Source organism: Pelobates fuscus, chromosome 1 (genome assembly GCF_036172605.1).
Source record: "Pelobates fuscus isolate aPelFus1 chromosome 1, aPelFus1.pri, whole genome shotgun sequence".
In the NCBI taxonomy this organism is placed as follows: Eukaryota; Metazoa; Chordata; class Amphibia; order Anura; family Pelobatidae; genus Pelobates; species Pelobates fuscus.
This window is the reverse complement of record NC_086317.1, coordinates 182,953,591-182,970,933: the sequence shown is the minus strand read 5'-3', so window position 1 is coordinate 182,970,933 and position 17,343 is coordinate 182,953,591. Positions and strand designations below refer to the sequence as shown.

Here is a 17,343-nt window from a genome sequence, read left to right as displayed (position 1 = left end):
TCAGCTGATTGCAATGAACCTGATTTTCAATGGGGGGGGGGAGGGGTGAATAATTTTAAATACCACCTGTATGTATGTGCATATTTCTGCTTTGTTTATAATGCTTTTTGTTTGAATTTGTGAGTATAGTGAGTGTATGAAGCTGTGTAAAGGCATGCAGGGTTAAAGATAATGTTAGAAGTGTTTAGAGAAAAGGTGGGCTGAAATGGGCACTCTACTTAGTCTGCTTAATGTAGTTGTTCTGTTGTCCTTAGCCTGTCCCTGCATGTTCAGGCTACTTTATTGCTTTGTAACCTCTAGTGGCTGTCACTCTGACAGTCACGAGAGACATGTCCTGGGTTAGGTCCTGCAATCTTTGCAGGACCTACATTCAGTGTCTCCATGTTCTACATTGATTTGATGCATTTCTATGAGGATGCATATTGGCGCAGTGCGGCATTTTGCTGAGCATGTGCAAAAGCCTCTGAAAGCTTTCCTATGAGAAATCACTGGATTGACTGAGATCATCAACATTGATCATCTCAGCCATGGAGGAGAAGCCAGTCGCAAAAGACTAGCATGGTGATGAAGAAAAGATAAGTATTCTTAATTATGGAGGGGCTGGAGAACTAAATAGGTAGTCCAGCACTAAAGTGTTTGTGTTCCCAACACTTTAGTGTTTCTTTCAGGTTAGAGAGGGGTTAACATCAGAGTTAGGTTGTATAGGGTGTTTAGTGTTAAGAAGTTTAACAAATTGAGATGGGTTAAAGTTGTAGTATAAAGGCTTATTCTGTTTAGAGTTATTCAGTTTAGAGCTTCGGTTTAGAGTTGGGTTAAATTTAGTATTGCGGTACATAAGCTTTAGCTTTTTTAAGAGGGGTTAAACATAGGATTAAGGTAAAGGGTTTATTTTCAGGTTCAGGCTATGAGTGTTTAAGTTTGAAGGGTTATTTGCAAAGTACTCTACTACTTCTGTAGACCAATCAGCCTCTTATAATTGATGACAGAACTGATGAGTGTGCATCACTCAGAGCTTCCCCTGCTCCTACTGCAAGGCATTTCCTGTGTGAGAGGTTCTTAGTAAGCACATGGGAAGTCATCCTTTCCCCTTCCTGTCAAGCCCTACATACAGACAGACAAACCTCAGCACTCCTGCCCCCAGTCGCCTTGACTTGAATGTGGTCCTCGAACCACTCCATCCTGGAGCCGAATGAGGAACTCGCTCTATCCACCCCCAGGCACTGGACAACACTCAGTCCTGGGAGCCCTAATCCTTACAAAGACTTTCCCCGTTGAACCCTCCACACTGGAACAGTGATTAGTGATTAGCCCTTTCCCCTCCCAGTAACCAGACGACACATAGTTCTGGGAGTACAAGCTGGAATACGTTTAATCTGGTCAGATGGCCTGATTTTATACACAATGCACAGCAATAATTACATTATGTAAAACACACCTACAATACACTGCCTCCTTTCAAGTTCATACGTAAACTCCTTCCCTAATTCGATCTCTCAGTTACAGGAAAATATACACAAAATCATAAAACACCCCAAAACATAATTGTAGCGGAATGGTCCTTGCTACTATTCACCTTTTATACTAGAGACTGTCCATAACCCCTTTTGTTACTTTATTTTATTGAGATTGAAACTGTTCGTTACTTGTAAAAGCAAGTAGCAAGTTATCATCCTATGTCGTTCGTCTGGTTGTTCGGTAATATTCCTTTGTTCAGCTATTTTTAATATATAGTTTGGCAAACTAACTAAATACCGAACAACCAGGCCACTCATGCGAGGAGCGTAGCACCAATTAACCTCCCCAACCTGGTTCACACTCTCTCTCCCCCGAACATACTGGCTGATCTCCTAGGTGGCCGCCATTCGGCATATGAACACGTGGCGTAACTGGACCCACGGTCTTGTCATAGGCCATGGAACACCGAAAAGCTAAAACACTTCCCCAAGAACCCACAGCAGCAGAGCGCAGATGTGCGACTCTGCCGGCCCCACACACATGAAGTCATCTAGATAGTGCAAAAGGGGGTCGACCCCCGCTTCCCTTCGCACTACCCACTCCATGAAAGTGCTAAAGCACTCAAAATAAAAACAAGACAGGGAGCAACCCATAGGAAGGCACATATTCACATAAATCTGACCGTCAAAAGTACAACCTGGGAAATGATGACCAGCCGGGAGCACCAAAAAAGTCAACCATGCGGACTGCCGCGTCAAATGACGCATAGGAAACCCGGCAGAGTTTGGCAGAAATGTCATCAAATATCGAACCCCCTGGAGGGTACGAAAAACGATGAATCAGGTGATATTTACCCTGTTCCTTCTTGGGCACCACGCCCAAAGGGAAACTCGCAGATCGGACAGAGGGCGCACACAACCGGCCCAAAGATACTTCCTTGTTAAGCTTCTCCCGAACCACCTGAGGGAATTCCCGTATGGATCGAAGGTTCCATGGATCAAAGGGAGGGAGAACCGAAAAGGGGATCCAAAAACATAGCTCAACATCCTCCAATAGGATCTGGGCTGCCCAACGACTCCTATAACGGTCGAGCCATGGGCGCATCGCGTTTAAGACTACCAGAGTTGTCTCCCTTTGCCCCCACGTCTCCTTTCTCAATGGTTTTCCCCCTCTTGAAACAGCAGGAGATAGGATGGACTGCACCACAACCGGAGCACTCATGTTTGAAATGGCATGAGGACCCCCACTTACAGTGAATGTCATTGAATTTTCAACAATAGTCCGGCCTCTGGTTGGAGGCCAACGCGGAGTAGGATGTCCCCCCACCGGCCACCCCAAGGAAGGACAAAAAAGCTCCTTGTTGAGGCACCGGATGAGTCATAATTGAGAGCCAGAGGCCTATGTCCATCTGGTCCCAGGACAAAAAGGGTCGCACTGCCAGCCGCTGATGAAATTGTTCGTCGTATCTCCACCAACATAGCCCCCCATAGGTACGACACACGTTCCAGATAGTGTCCTGATAGCAGAACAACATGGAACATTTTTGGGGAGCCTTCTCCCCACTGACACTAGCCAGGATAGAGAAAGCCCGTATCCAATTCCCAAACGTCTTGTGAATTTTCCGATAGCTGTATTTCTCCTTGTCTTTTTTGGATTCCTTACTGTCTTTCTCAACCAAGGGAAGAGCCTCCTCCAAAGGCAGGAGGGAAACTATCTCTACGAAATCCCCTTTCCAAATCCTCTACCTAATTTCTTGCTTCAAGTGCAAGCCCAGTGGGCCAGGCAAGCACATGTAAGCAGCGCCCCGAGCCACATCCGAAATGCCCGCTTCCTGAGTGTCACGGTAGTGTACCCCAACACGCAAGATTTAGTCCAACAATAGACAAGATAAAGCAGATACGTCTTACCGGACCTTAAAATGGTCAGGACTCAACGTAGAACAGAGAAGAGACAGCGCAGGAGATGCTGCAGGCAAAGGGGGACTCGAGGGTGCCGAAGGCAATGGACTACCCCCAACTACTGACAGAGACCCAGGTGGCCCTGAGGACTGCGCATTGAGGGGTTGCTGGACAGGGGACCAAACCGTCCTAAGTTGACTCCTGGCTACCTGCCACCTCCTGCTCCCACTGATCTAAAAACCAACGAATACCTGGGAGGAACCCCCACAACGCGGGACCCGGCTGACTAAAAGAGGAGGGAACACTGTACTTACCCGCTGATGCCTGGCACTCCAACAGCGGCACAGCAAGCAATAAAATTGAAAGCAAAGTGCCATGAATTCCAGTGTCCACTGTGTTCCTCAAAGGTGTTCCAGGCGCCACCTGCTGGGCAGTTCCAGTAACAGCAGCCATGTCCTGTGAGAAAAGCAAAGGAGAGGAGGTGAGCCCACGCTCCACACCAGGAGGCAGCTGAAGTAGAGGGGAGAGGGGACCCAGAGAGATCAGGGGGAAGGTTAGAGGGCAGAGGCAGAGGCAACTAGGGCCCGAAGGAAGATCAAAAAAGACCATTCCCAGGGGAAACACAGGAAACGGAAGGGGGTGGAAAGAAACAGAAGGGGGACGGGGAAAGAGCCTTCCTCACTGGCACAGGAGGCTCCCAACCCACCCGAGGCCCTCCACCCGCATGGCCCTGAAGGGTCTACTCACCCCCATCCCGCCTGCCGTGGGGGAATCTGGAGGGTCGCTGGGCAGCCACACGCCGCCGGGAAGGTGCTGCCAGCCTTCTTCCACCGCCGGCTCGTGTCCCCATGCCAGAGGCCAGAACAGGCCGTGAAGCAGGCCAAGCATCCTGCATGGCAGTAGCAGGCCGCGTGTCATGTGCCCCAGCAACGCCTGGGCTCCTACTCCTCAACTGGGCCCGAGGTGCATCATCTGGGAATAGCCTAACTGGTGGGCGGGAACGACGGCCGGTGCTAGTGTGGCCCCCATGAGCAGGGGAGGCCCCTGAAGGAGACTGGCCACAGGGGGGGAGGGAACTACGCCTGCAGCCATACCTGGGGAGAGGCAAGCATATTACTCGTGGAGTTTCCGGCCACAATCCAGTGCAGCAGCAGCTCTGAGGGACGCCAGGATAGCCTAAGCCTCCATCCCTCAAGCAGATTGACTACAGGCCCAGGACAAACAGGAGCAGGAGGACAGGAAGCTGTTTGCTGGCCCGAATCCCAAGTGGCACCCCCACCAAACTCACACACCACATAATCCCTATCACGAAAGTAACCTCGTCACTGGCTGTTGGAGGGGTCTGTTTGCCAGCCTCCTACCCTGTGATTATGGCCCTGTTACAAACTGAACCTCGTCAAGGGTTCCTGGAGGGGCCTGCTGGCCACCCTCTTGCCTCAGGACTATGGGCCCTGCGATATACCTTGCCCAATGCACTTTAAAAGACTCTGTTCCTGTGAAGTATGTAATTTTGTCCTCCAGACAGAGAGACTGACTTCTAGCCCTAATTCTTTGGAACTGTTTTGGGCATGAGACCATGTGCATGGTGGGTCAAAAAGAGACTTCCAGGAATTTCCTGAACCTCTGCTCCCCTGGGCAGGGGCGTACCTAGAGCATTTGGCACCCGGGGCGGATCCTCCTTATGGCACCCCCCTCCCCCCCTTTGAAATGTAAAAAAACACCCACATTTTTTTACAATGAATGTAGCACTGAGCAGTGTTTGTGCATCTACATGTAAGCATGGGTTTTTGTATGGAAAATGTGTGAGTGGATGTAGGGGTGTGCAGTGTTGGTGTTTGAATGCAGGCATGCATTTGTGTGTAGTGTTGGCAGTACAGGGCAGTGGTGTGGTTATATCAAAAACATGGTGATGTTTTAAAGGTGTGTTTGTTTGTAGTGTTGTTTGAATGCAGTGGTGTGCTTGTGTGTAGTGTTGGCAAAATGCTAAGATGTATGCACATATACACATACACAAATATATACACACAATCAGACAACACATTTGCATAGAATTCATACTAGCCACCCAGATTTCCTGTTCTGCGCTGGCTGACACCTCTAAACTTCGATCTTTGTTTAGCAGATAACTCCTCTATTTGATATCCCTATGTGAGATTGCCATATTTAGATCTAAAGAGCACCCTAATTTGGCAAATTTAAATATGGAAATCTCACATAAGAGCATTAATTTAGGGAATTATCTACTAAACTGCTAAAATATCAAAATTTAAAAGCCTTTTACTTAATTTTAATCTTTCAGTTGTTTAGTAGATAATTCCTGTATTTGTTATCCTTATGTGGGATTGACATATTTAAGGACACCAAATAAGGGAGCTATCTACTAAACACATACACATTTATATACACACAGACTTGTACATCTGTGGTTGTGTGTGTATATAAATACACACACAATCCCAGACATACACCTAATCACAGACACACAATCACAATAAACACACACTTAACGACAGAGATACACACAATCACAGACACACACAAAAATCACATTCTTACACACATTTAGTAATTAAGATGTCCACCCAGCTTCCCTACCTTGCTCTTGGATCTTCCCCATGGTGATTAACGGTTGCTGCTGGGCGCTCTTCCTGCACAGCTCACTTGTGCTACCAGTAGTGATGACGATGCCATCTTATCCCAGCTGCCGGTTCACTGCAGGGCGCACACTAACCTCACTACCTCCCAGAATATATCTGTCCTTGTCCCTTGTGTAAAAAAATGTGTTTGTGACAGCGTATGTATGTGCATTGTGTGTGACTGCATATGTAATTTGTGAATGTGAGCCTGTGTGTAATGTGTCTATGTGACAGTAGGGGAACAGTTGTATGTGCCTGGGTGGGTCGGAGTAGATTGGGGTCTGGGACTTCGTGTGTGATATTGCATGGGGGAATAGGGCAGGGAGGGTGAGGGTATAATGGCACGGAGGGTGGGGGATATAGGGCAGGGGGGTGGGGTTAGAATGGCAGGGGGGTTATAGGGCGGGGGTATAGTAGTACCTTACCATTTAGGAGGGTGCAGGATCAGCAGGGTCTGTTTCACCATTTGGTGGCTGCTCTGGGGTTATAATGGCAGTGAGGTGGGGTATAGGGCAGGAGGGGTGGGAGTATAATGGCAGGGGGGTTATAATGGCAGTGAGGTGGGAGTATAGAGCAGGGGGTGTTATAATGGCAGGGAGGTGGGGGTATAGGGCAGGGGGGATTATAATGGCAGGGGGGATTATAATGGCAGGGAGGGGGGGTTATAATGGCAGGGGGGTTTAATGGCAGGGAGGGTGGGGGTATAATGGCAGTGGGGGGTGGGGTATAGGACATGGAGGGTGGTGGTATAATGGCAGGGGGTATAGGGCAGGGGTGGTGGGGTATAGGGCAGGGAGGGTGGTGATATAATGGCAGGGGGTATAGGGCAGGGAGGGTGGTGGTATAATGGTGGGGGGTATTGGGCAGAGAGGGTGGTGGTATAATGGCAGGGGGTATAGGGCAGGGAGGGTGGTGGTATAATGGCAGGGGGGTACAGGGCAGGGAGGGTGGTGGTATAATGTCAGGGGGGTATAGGGCAGGGGTGGTGGTGATATAATGGCAGAGGGGGTATAGGGCAGGGAGGGTGGTGGTATAATGGCAGGGGGTATAGGGCAGGGAGGGTGGTGGTATAATGGCAGGGGGGTACAGGGCAGGGAGGGTGGTGGTATAATGTCAGGGGGGTATAGGGCAGGGGTGGTGGTGATATAGTGGCAGAGGGGGTATAGGGCAGGGAGGGTGGTGGTATAATGGTGGGGGATATTGGGCAGAGAGGGTGGTGGTATAATGGCAGGGGGTATAGGGCAGGGAGGGTGGTGGTATAATGGCAGGGGGTATAGGGCAGGGAGGGTGGTGGTATAATGGCAGGGGGTATAGGGCAGGGAGGGTGGTGGTATAATGGCAGGGGGGTTATAGGGCAGGGAGGGTGGTGGTATAATGGCAGGGGGTATAGGGAAGGGGGGTGGTGATTTAATGGCAGGGGGTATAGGGCGGGGGTGATATAATGGCGGGGGTATAGGGCGGGGGGTGGTGATATAATGGCAGGGGGGTATAGGGCAGGGGGGTGATATAATGGCAGGGGGGTATAGGGCAGGGAGGGTGGTGGTATAATGGCGGGGGGTATAGGGCAGGGAGGGTGGTGGTATAATGGCGGGGGGTATAGGGCAGGGAGGGTGGTGGTATAATGGCAGCGGGGTTATAGGACAGGGAGGGTGGTGGTATAATGGCAGGGGGGTACAGGGCAGGGAGGTTGGTGGTATAATGGCAGGGGGTACAGGGCAGGAAGGGTGGTGGTATAATGGCAGGGGGGTATAGGGCAGGGGGGGTGATATAATGGCAGGGGGTATAGGGCAGTGGGGGTGATATAATGGCAGGGGGTATAGGGCAGGGGGGGTGATATAATGGTAGGGGGGTACAGGGCAGGGGGGGGTTATAATGGCAGGGGGGTACAGGGCAGGGGGGTGGGGTATATGGCAGGGGGGTTATAATGGCAGTGGGGGGGTATAGGGCAGGGAGGGTGGTATAAAGTTACTTACCATTTGGCATTTAGGAGGGTGCATGGGCAGCAGCTCCTTCCCAGGCAGGCAGCAGGTGCAGGGGATCTGTACAGAGTGACCGCGGTGGAGCAACCTGGCTCTGCGCTTCCTGCTGGTACACTCCGAAATAGCCTCCCTGTAGCTCAGTGTGTGAGTCAGAACACAGGCTGGGAATCCCCTCCTTGTGCTCTGACTCACAGCTGGAGCTGCGGGAGAGCAGGAGGTACAGAGCCTGGCACCCCCCTGCTGAGTGGCACCCAGGGCGGACCGTCCCCCGTCCCCCCCCCCCGCCTCCCCCTTAGTACGCCACTGCCCCATGTGATATGTTATGTTTTGGGGTACTTTCTGAAATTTATAAAAATGTGGTTTTTCTGCCTGGATATAATTGAGTTACTTACAGGACTTTACTCAATTATCTCCCAAGCAGAGGGGAGGGATTGTGTGCTGTACATGGGCGTGTCACAGACTATATGTTTGTTCTGATTGGTTTGTGTCCTTTGTGTTCCTGTGCCCCATCAGGTCCAGGGGGTGTTCCTCTGGCCTGGAGAATTGTATAAAAGCCAACCTGAACCATTAAAGATCAGATCACCTTGCACCTTCATGAAGTTTCGGCTGATGAGAAAGAGAGGTTCATCCACTGGAACCTGGAGCCTTGTCGTAGGTCCAGGGTGGGTAGGAGACGGTAAGACCCCAACCAAGCTGCGGCGATTTGTGGGGTTTGCATTGTTTATATCAAAATGGCCTGGAGAATTGTATAAAAGCCAACCTGAACCATTAAAGATCAGATCATCTTGCACCTTCATGAAGTTTCGGCTGATGAGAAAGAGAGGTTCATCCACTGGAACCTGGAGCCTTGTCGTAGGTCCAGGGTGGGTAGGAGACGGCAAGACCCCAACCAAGCTGCGGCAATTTGTTGGGTTTGCATTGTTTATGGGGTTCCAGCGCAGTGATTATGGTATTCATCAGTACTAGGAAGCAGCGATTGATGGAGGTACCTGGTCGGGGTGCAGGTGGTCCGTCACAATCACCCACACATTCATACACCACCAATCACACGCATCTATCCACACACTCATACATGTGCCCTTGTCCGCCTACTTGGTTTGAGTCTATGTTAGTCTGGTGACCCTTCCCAAAAATGGTCAGCTGTAAAGAGGACCTCATGCCACAAGCTTCCATTTGTAAATCCCTAGCTGGGGAGGAAAACTGCTGCACTCCACTCTGTGTAGACCAAGTTGTCACTGGGGATGAAGGGTGCAATTCTCCTCTCTAGATGATAACTTCTGCTGCTGGGGAGTTGGACCAGCTGTCCCCACTCTCAGTAACTTACACTGCCACTGGGGAGAGAGACCGGTCGTCTCTTCTCCCTGGAACACACACTGCTGCTGGGAATGATGGACAGTATGCATGAATCTCCCTGTAATGCATACTGCTGCTGGGGAGAGGCCCATCTCCTCTCCATGTAACACACACTGCTGCTGGGGAGTGAGACTGACTGTCTCCACTCCCAATAACTCGCCCTGCCACTAGGGTACCTCCGCTAAGGACCACTTCCTAGCTGGAACAGGGGACAAAGCTCAGCACTCCTGCCCCCAGTTGCCGTGACTTGACTGGGGTCCTGCAACCACTCCGTCCTGGAGCCGAATGGGGAACTCGCTTTATCCACCCCCAGGCACTGGACGACATTCAGTCCTGGGAGCTCTAGACCTTACAAGGACTTTCCCTGTTGAATCCTCCACACTGGAACAGTGATTAGTGATTTGCCCTTTCCCCTCCCAGTAACCAGACGACACATAGTACAAGCTGGAATCCATTTAATTTGGCCAGATGGCCTGCTTTTATACACAATGCACAGCAATAATTACATTATGTAGAACACACCCACAATACACAGTTTCCCTTCAGGTCCATACATAAACTCCTCCCCTTAATTCCTGTAGCTGAATGATAATTTAGTCTAAAAGATCTTAATTTGATTATCTCTTAGTTACAGGAAAATATACACAAAATCATAAAACACACATAATAAACATACATAATAACAACACAAATTATACATCCTCAAACACCCCTGATCTGAGCGCCCACGTTGTGTAAATAACACTCAGATCCATGCAGTACAGTGCCACCGTGTTAAAGTTCTGACCGGCCGCACATGTGGTCCTATGCCCGAAACAGTTCCAGAGCATTTTATGCTTTTGCCGGTCAACTTTCCAGGGCTCCAGCGGACAAACTACAGGGTGTTCCACCTGGATCACAATCAGCATTTGTTCCCATAGTCTCATGCACCTTCCAAAAATCACTCTCCTGGCCATTTTCAAAGTGGTCCAAAATGCAGGACCAAGTTGACCGGTAACCGCATGGTCCCCTAGCCTAGCCAAAAATAGTTCCATAGAATCACGGCTAAGTCCCCCTGAAGTCTATTCGCGGTTTTGATCCAGGGATCTAGCATTCAGCTCCGTGCACACATATGGAAAGTGCCGATCCAGGGGAACCAGGGGGGATAAAATAGGGGTCTTTACAGTCGCTGACCTGGCCCATAGTCGGTGGGCAGGAGGCCAGCTTCCACATTCCTCGAGGAGTCCATGGCAAACGTCTGTAAAAAAAACTGCGTTTGTTACACTATACTTACCAGATTCCAATGCCAATCTCCCTTGGCGCTGGCTCTCTGTTCCCTTCCCCTCTGACATCACACGATAAAGGTGGGGATGGAGAGGGGGAGGGGCGAAGCATTGCTGTAATGGGGATTTGACTGACGCTGGATCTGCTCAATGTCCCCAGCGTCAGGTTGCCTAAACACCAAGAAGTGCCTCTAGTGGATGTCTGACAGTCATGAGAGGCATTTTTAATTCTGCAGCATAATTATTGCTGTTTCTCAAAAAATGGCAATAATTAACATTGCAGGGTTAAGGGGACAGAGACAGAGCACCCAGACCACTTCAATAAGCTAAAGTGGTCTAGGTGCCTATAATGTCCCTTTAAGACTGCCTGGACTAAAGATGAAGCTGAACAAGGCTCCTGGTACTTATCTCTTCCCATCCTATTTATGTTCAAAAAAGGTACGTATTAAGTGCTGGAAACAGAACGTGCCTACTCTGCCTAATGAGAAATACGGCCCCGGATATATCTATTTTATTAAACGTGTTTATATTTTTCTTTTATATTCTTTCCAATCAGGTTCTAATTTTCTATCATTACAATATATGGAACGACTATTCATTCTTGTGGCCAGGAAATAAAATGCCAGCACCATGGGCAAACACAACAAATGTTCACAAACTGATTCAGTTCCTAGAGACAACTCTTGGAGAGCGGTCAAAACGTGGAACATTCCATGTTTCTCAAGCTATTCTTACACCAAGAGCAAAAACCATTGTACGTGGATTGAAATCTGGATTAAAAAATACACTTGTACACAGGTAAAAATAAATATGTGTATTATTTGTTATTCGGTTATTCTTATTTTGTATTTATAAAAAATATTTCAAACCACATTACAGTTGATAAATACCCAGTCAATTTAAACATTTTTGGATGTTTCTTATTTTCATATTGGTTCCTAGAGCTTTTCACGTGCATTAATGTTTTAATTCATCATACACTGCCTAATCTTACTGACTAGACTCCAAGTGTTTATGATAAAACCATTGTCAGAAGATTGAAAAAAATACATGTTAAAAGAAAATAAGATTATATATACTTTAGCTAACATAGATTTTTTTTTTTTTAATTCTTTATTTTTGGTGCGCAGAGATTACACATAATGAACTTGCATCGCCACAATAGCGGGGTAAACCATGCATTTCAGACAAGTTATAACAGAGGAATAACAGTTATATAACATGCACACATTTTAGTTTTAGTTGATTATATCTCGCTAGTCAGGTATATCTAGAAAACTCAAATTATGTTGTCACGCTGCAGTCTTAACGATTCAAAGGTATAGAACAGAAAGGGTGAAATATATGAACAAACAGTAAATGGTTTCATTTGCTAACGAGTTATATCTATGATTGCTATATTCAAGTGCTAGAAGCGGAGTTCTGAGTATTATAAGCCTCGTTGCCCTTGCCTAGTAATGGAGAGAGACAGATATAGTAAATGTGGGCAGTCAGGAGACTAGCTTTGCTGACCGCATTGAATCACTCTTAGTAGGCCTGCTCATGGTAGACTAAGATAACAGGGGAACTTGCGTCACCACAATAGCGGGGCAAACCATGCATTTCAGACAAGTTATAACAGTGGGATAGCAGTTATATGACATGCACACATTTAAGTTTTAGTTGAGTATATCTCGCTAGTCAGGTACGTCTAGAAAACTCAAATTATGTTGTCACGCTGCAGTCTTCACGATTCAAAGGTATAGAACAGAAAGGGTGAAATATATGAACAAACAGTAAATGGTTTCATTTGCTAACGAGTTATATCTATAAATGGTATTTTCGAGTGCTAGAAGCGGAGTTCTGAGTAATATGCAAGCAATATGCAAGTATTATGCCCTTGCCTAGTAATGGAGGGAGACAGATATAGTAAATGTGGGCAATTAGGAGACTAGCTTTGCTGGTCACTTTGAATCACTCTCAGTAAGCCTGCCCATGGTAAACTAAAATAACAGGGGAGCGTTAGCATAAAAACATATCTCGTTTGAACCTGTAGTCCTCTGCATTATGACATTCGAGGAGTTATGTTGCCCTCCGTGAGCAGGGGAGTATTGAAGGTATCAAGTCCCCTAGAGTCCCGTGCTTCAGCCTACGCCTTGTATGGGCCTCTTCCAGGCTTGTACTATGCAGGTCAACTTGCACAGTCTCCCAGATGCGGGGGAGAGTGGCACCCCGAAGTCCCGTGTATCCACTATAGTCCCACTGCTTAACCAAAGTCCAGCTTTTCGCAGATGCCCCCTCCGCTGGGTCCAGGTCTCGGTTTGAGCTGGAGCGCATTGCACGCTTCCATTGTTTTCCCCATTGCCGCATGCAGAGTCCTGGTAGGGGATGGTGTAGTGGCCCCTCTGCAGCTGTGTGACAGGCACCTGAGCTCTCCTCTTTGAGGCTCTCCGAGCGGGTGTGTGGCGGTTGCCGGTCTGCAGCGTTTTGGCTGGGGTCTCTGGCGCCGGTGTGTTTACTCTGCTTGTGTTTGCTCTGCTTGTGGGGCTGTGCTTCTTCGGGTAGGGACCAGCTTGGGGGGTACTCCATCTCTGTGCTTTACTCTGTTGACATTGGGGGCGATCCCGCAAGGGGGTCACCAACCCCCATCTCCGGGATTTGCTTTGCCTCTGCTCACGGCCCACAGGGCCTTTGGCGGCTATCTTCCTCTGATCGGATCCCTTTTTGTGTCGGGCCTCGCCCGCCAGCGAGAGTGCTGGAGTGGTTTGCACCTTGGACGGGGGAGGATGCATCCGTTGGTAGAGCTTAGTCCAGAAATCTGCAAAGATTCGGTCTATGCGATCTGGGTCCAGCACCTAGGATGTCGGGGAGTCAGCATAAGTGAGTTTGGCGTCCGCCATTTTGTGCCTGTGTCTTGGGTGATTGCTCCGTCGGGGGGACTGTTGTCTCCGACGTCAGAGGTGAGTGGTCTGCTTGTGCCGGGATATCCCTCACCGGCGGGGGGGGCCCAGATGGTCGGTGACCGTTGCAAGCTCTGGGTTTTTGCGGATGTGGGGTCGAGAGAACGGCCGCTTCCCCCTTATCCACGCCGCTGCTTAGGCCGCTACGCCTTCCAGTCGCCCCACCCGGGGTCTCAGTGATTCCGGTTGCTTGCTTTATGTTCCCGCGGGTGCCCAAGGGCCGTTGGTGAGTTGCAACCGGGTTAGCTCCGATATTTCCCGATTTTAAAGACTTTAAGTCCGTTATCATGCGGGAGCTCCGGGTAGATGCGGCTGTTCAGCGCGGCGGTCAGGCTCCGCACCCCGCTAACATAGATTTTATTTTCTATGATGTATTTCGGCATAATTGGAGTGGCAAAGAGATTGTTATTAATTGCATGAATAAAATATTTAATCCAACATTTATTTTGTGTTTTGGTGTTTAGTAAATAATCCTGCATGTGTTTTTAAAATTGTCACACGTCTAGCAAGGCTTCTGCATGAATACTGTATATTAAATTTGTTTTGAAGTTTTGATTTATTTCAAAATCTGATATGTATATGTATATCAACATTTTAATCCAGATCACTAAATCCCTATCTCAGCTAATGCTGACTGCTCACTGTTATTTAGAAAACAAAGATGGTCTTTTGTTTTAGAAATTGTACTTGAAATTGTTAGGGTTAATGTTAACATTACACTTTCAACAAACATCTGTATAACATGTTACATAACATATTAACGTTCTGTCTTGTTTGTTTTTAGAAATCTTCCAGTGATTTTAAACTGGGTGAAAACGCAGAGGCCAGGTGCCTTGGGTGTTAACATCATCACATCGGATTTTGTAGAACTGGTCGATTTTGCAGAAACGGTTATAGGATTAAACTATTTGCTTTTAAAGGGAAAAAGAGACAGTAGTTAACACAACAATTGTTACAGTGCTAACTGAATGGAAATTGAATCAGAATACTTGATCTTTAAGCATCATATGAAAAGCAGATATTACATTTTGAGATGTTAAATATCGTTTTGGAATTTAACCAGTGTGACAATGCCATCCTCTACCTTTGGCCTTATTTTCTACGAAGTGTTCACTTAAGGCCATCAAGTCAGATGTTTCCAATTATAGATTTTTCTGTAGTAAACAGTGGTTTTTATACAGAATGGTTTTATAAGGAGCCAGCCATAAAAAGTGAACAGGATGATGTCGCTCTAATCACGTCCTTCCAGTGCTCTACATACTACAATTTAAATGCACTGATTGTCTTTCAATGACTTTAAAATTGTTTCTGTATTTTACTATTTATTGGCCAATACTTTGCTTTTAAGCTATGCTTTATATTTATGATACTATGTGCTGTAATATGTTAGAATCCACCACACCCTACCATTCAGTATGCAAGGTACTATTGAAATCCCTTCTGGTAAAGTTTACTTTTCAATCAATTTCTAAAATTATCTACAAACAAAAACACATTCATCTCTTTCTTCAATTTATCTTTTTTTTTTCATAAAACTGAATTTTTAGCAATTTTTTTTTTAAAAGCAATTTTTACCACTTCTGTTGGTTATAAAAAAGGATTTTTTTTTTTTTACTTAAATATGAAATTCATAGAAAGTTTTTTCTAACTTTATAAACTAAAATGTCTAGATCTATTTTTAACAGCAAAATAGACAGATCATAATATGAGGAAATTTGGACTTCATTCTCATCACAGAGAAACGCAATGGCCCTTTTGGAGAAAATAATCACTCTTTTCCTATCATCTAAATTATATTTTATTACATAATTTCTATTTTGTTTTGTCTTTTGAATCAAGAACAGCAAAGTGAAAGTTTGAGCTTCATTTTTTGTATTAACTTAAATAAATTAAACATGTGGAAAATCATTCTTTGTTCTTCTGTAGGTTAAAGGGACATGCATCCCTTTGTACCAACTTTCTCAATCAGTAGTTTTGCTTTTAAATGAGCCCGTTGTCTCATATATCTGCTTGGGACAAACAAAGGGAAATCAATTATTGGTTGGGATATGTTATAAACCACCTAATGTAAATATTAATGAGGAAGAACAGCTGTTAGGGCAAACTGGGAAAGCTGCAAATTAGGGTAACATGTTAATAATTGGAGATTTTAATTACACGGACATAAATTGGGATAGAGGGACTAGTACTTCAGCAAGGGGAATCCGTTTTTAAAATGTGTTAAATGACACCTTTATGTCACAACTGGTACAAGCACCAACTAGAAAGGATGCTTGTCTGCATCTTATTATAACAAACAATGTTGATCTTTTAACCAATATTCAAGTAGGGGAGCATTTGGAAAATAGTGATCACAATATGGTTATTTTTTAAATAAACTAAAAAAAGCAAAAGCACGTGGGGTATACTAAAACGTATAATTTTAAAAAAGCCAATTTCAATAAGATTAGGGCAGCTCTACAACATATCGACTGGCATAAACTCCTTAGTGATAAAAACACTAAGGATAAATGGAAACTATTCAAACAAATATTAGAAAGGTACATTTCTCAGTATGTACCATTGGGTAATAAATATAAAAGAAACCAATTAAAACCAATGTGGCTCAGTAGAGAAGTAAAACAAGAGATTAAGAAAGGGGCATTAAAAGCATTTACATCAGGCAAATCAGAGGCATCCTATATAAGATTTAAGGAAGCCAATAATGCTTGCAAAAAGACAATTAAAGTTGCTTAACTAGAAAATGAGAAATTGATAGCCAAAGAAAGCAAAACCAACCCCAATTTTTTTTTTCAAGTACATCAATTCTAAAAAAACAAAAAAATGAAAGTGTAGGTACACTGTTAACAGAGATAGGTTTGTTAGCTAATGAAGACCAGGGAAAAGCAGAAATGTTAAATAACTATTTTTCTTCAGTATATATTAATGAGGATCCTATGGCAAGAGATATGCAAATGATTGCTGCAAAAAAAAAATTGCTGCAGATGACTTGTGATTGGAAAGTTCCGGGGCCTGATGGTATTCACCCACGAGTACTGAAGGAGCTAAGTGGGGAAATAAGTGAACCTCTGTATTTAATTTTTCAAGATTCTTTTGTTTCAGGTATTGTACCGGAGGATTGGAGGAAGGCAAATGATGTTCCTATATTTAAAAAAGGTTCAAAATCCTTGCCTGGAAATTATAGACCTGTGAGCTTAACTTCTGTGACTGGGAAATTATTTAAACGGCTATTAAGGGATAATATTCAGGAATTCATTGGGAAGAACTGTGTTATTAGCAATAATCAGCATGGTTTTATGAAACACAGGTCATGTCAAACTAACCTAATTGCATTTTACGAAGAAGTAAGTAGAAGTATAGATCAGGGTGTTGCAGTGGATGTGATCTACTTGGATTTTGCCAAGGCATTTGATACGGTTCCTCGCAATAGGTTAGTCGTCAAACTAAAAGAAATTGGTCTAGATGAATATTCTTGTTCTTGGGTAGAACATTGGCTTAAGGATAGAGTACAACGAGTTGTCATTAATGGTAAATTTTCAAGCTGGACAAAAGTGGTAAGTGGTGTCCCTCGGGGTTCTGTTTTGGGACCGCTTCTATTTAACATATTTATAAATGATCTTGAAATGGGCATTGAAAGCCATGTATCAGTGTTTGCAGATGACACAAAACTTTGTAAAGAAATAAAATATTTAGCAGGATATTGCCTTGCTGCAGAGGGATTTGGATAGATTGGGGGACTGGGCACTAAAATGGCAGATTAAATTTAACATAGAGAAATGTAGAGTTATGCACTTCGGGGTTAAGAATGCACAAGCAATTTA

The 17,343-nt window shown here is 45.7% G+C and overlaps 1 protein-coding gene across 1 annotated transcript in view; it reads left to right on the top strand.

Moving 5' to 3' along the window:
• The window catches only part of PLCXD2 (phosphatidylinositol specific phospholipase C X domain containing 2), a 56,498-nt gene extending 41,455 nt beyond the window's left edge, over nucleotides 1–15,043 (top strand). Inside the window, exons 3-4 of the mRNA XM_063444422.1 lie at nucleotides 11,140–11,381; nucleotides 14,307–15,043. Of these exons, the coding sequence (XP_063300492.1) occupies nucleotides 11,140–11,381; nucleotides 14,307–14,463 (399 nt within the window). The 3' untranslated portion in view covers nucleotides 14,464–15,043. The remainder of the gene's footprint in view (nucleotides 1–11,139; nucleotides 11,382–14,306) is intronic.
• The last annotated feature ends 2,300 nt before the right edge of the window (nucleotides 15,044–17,343 follow it).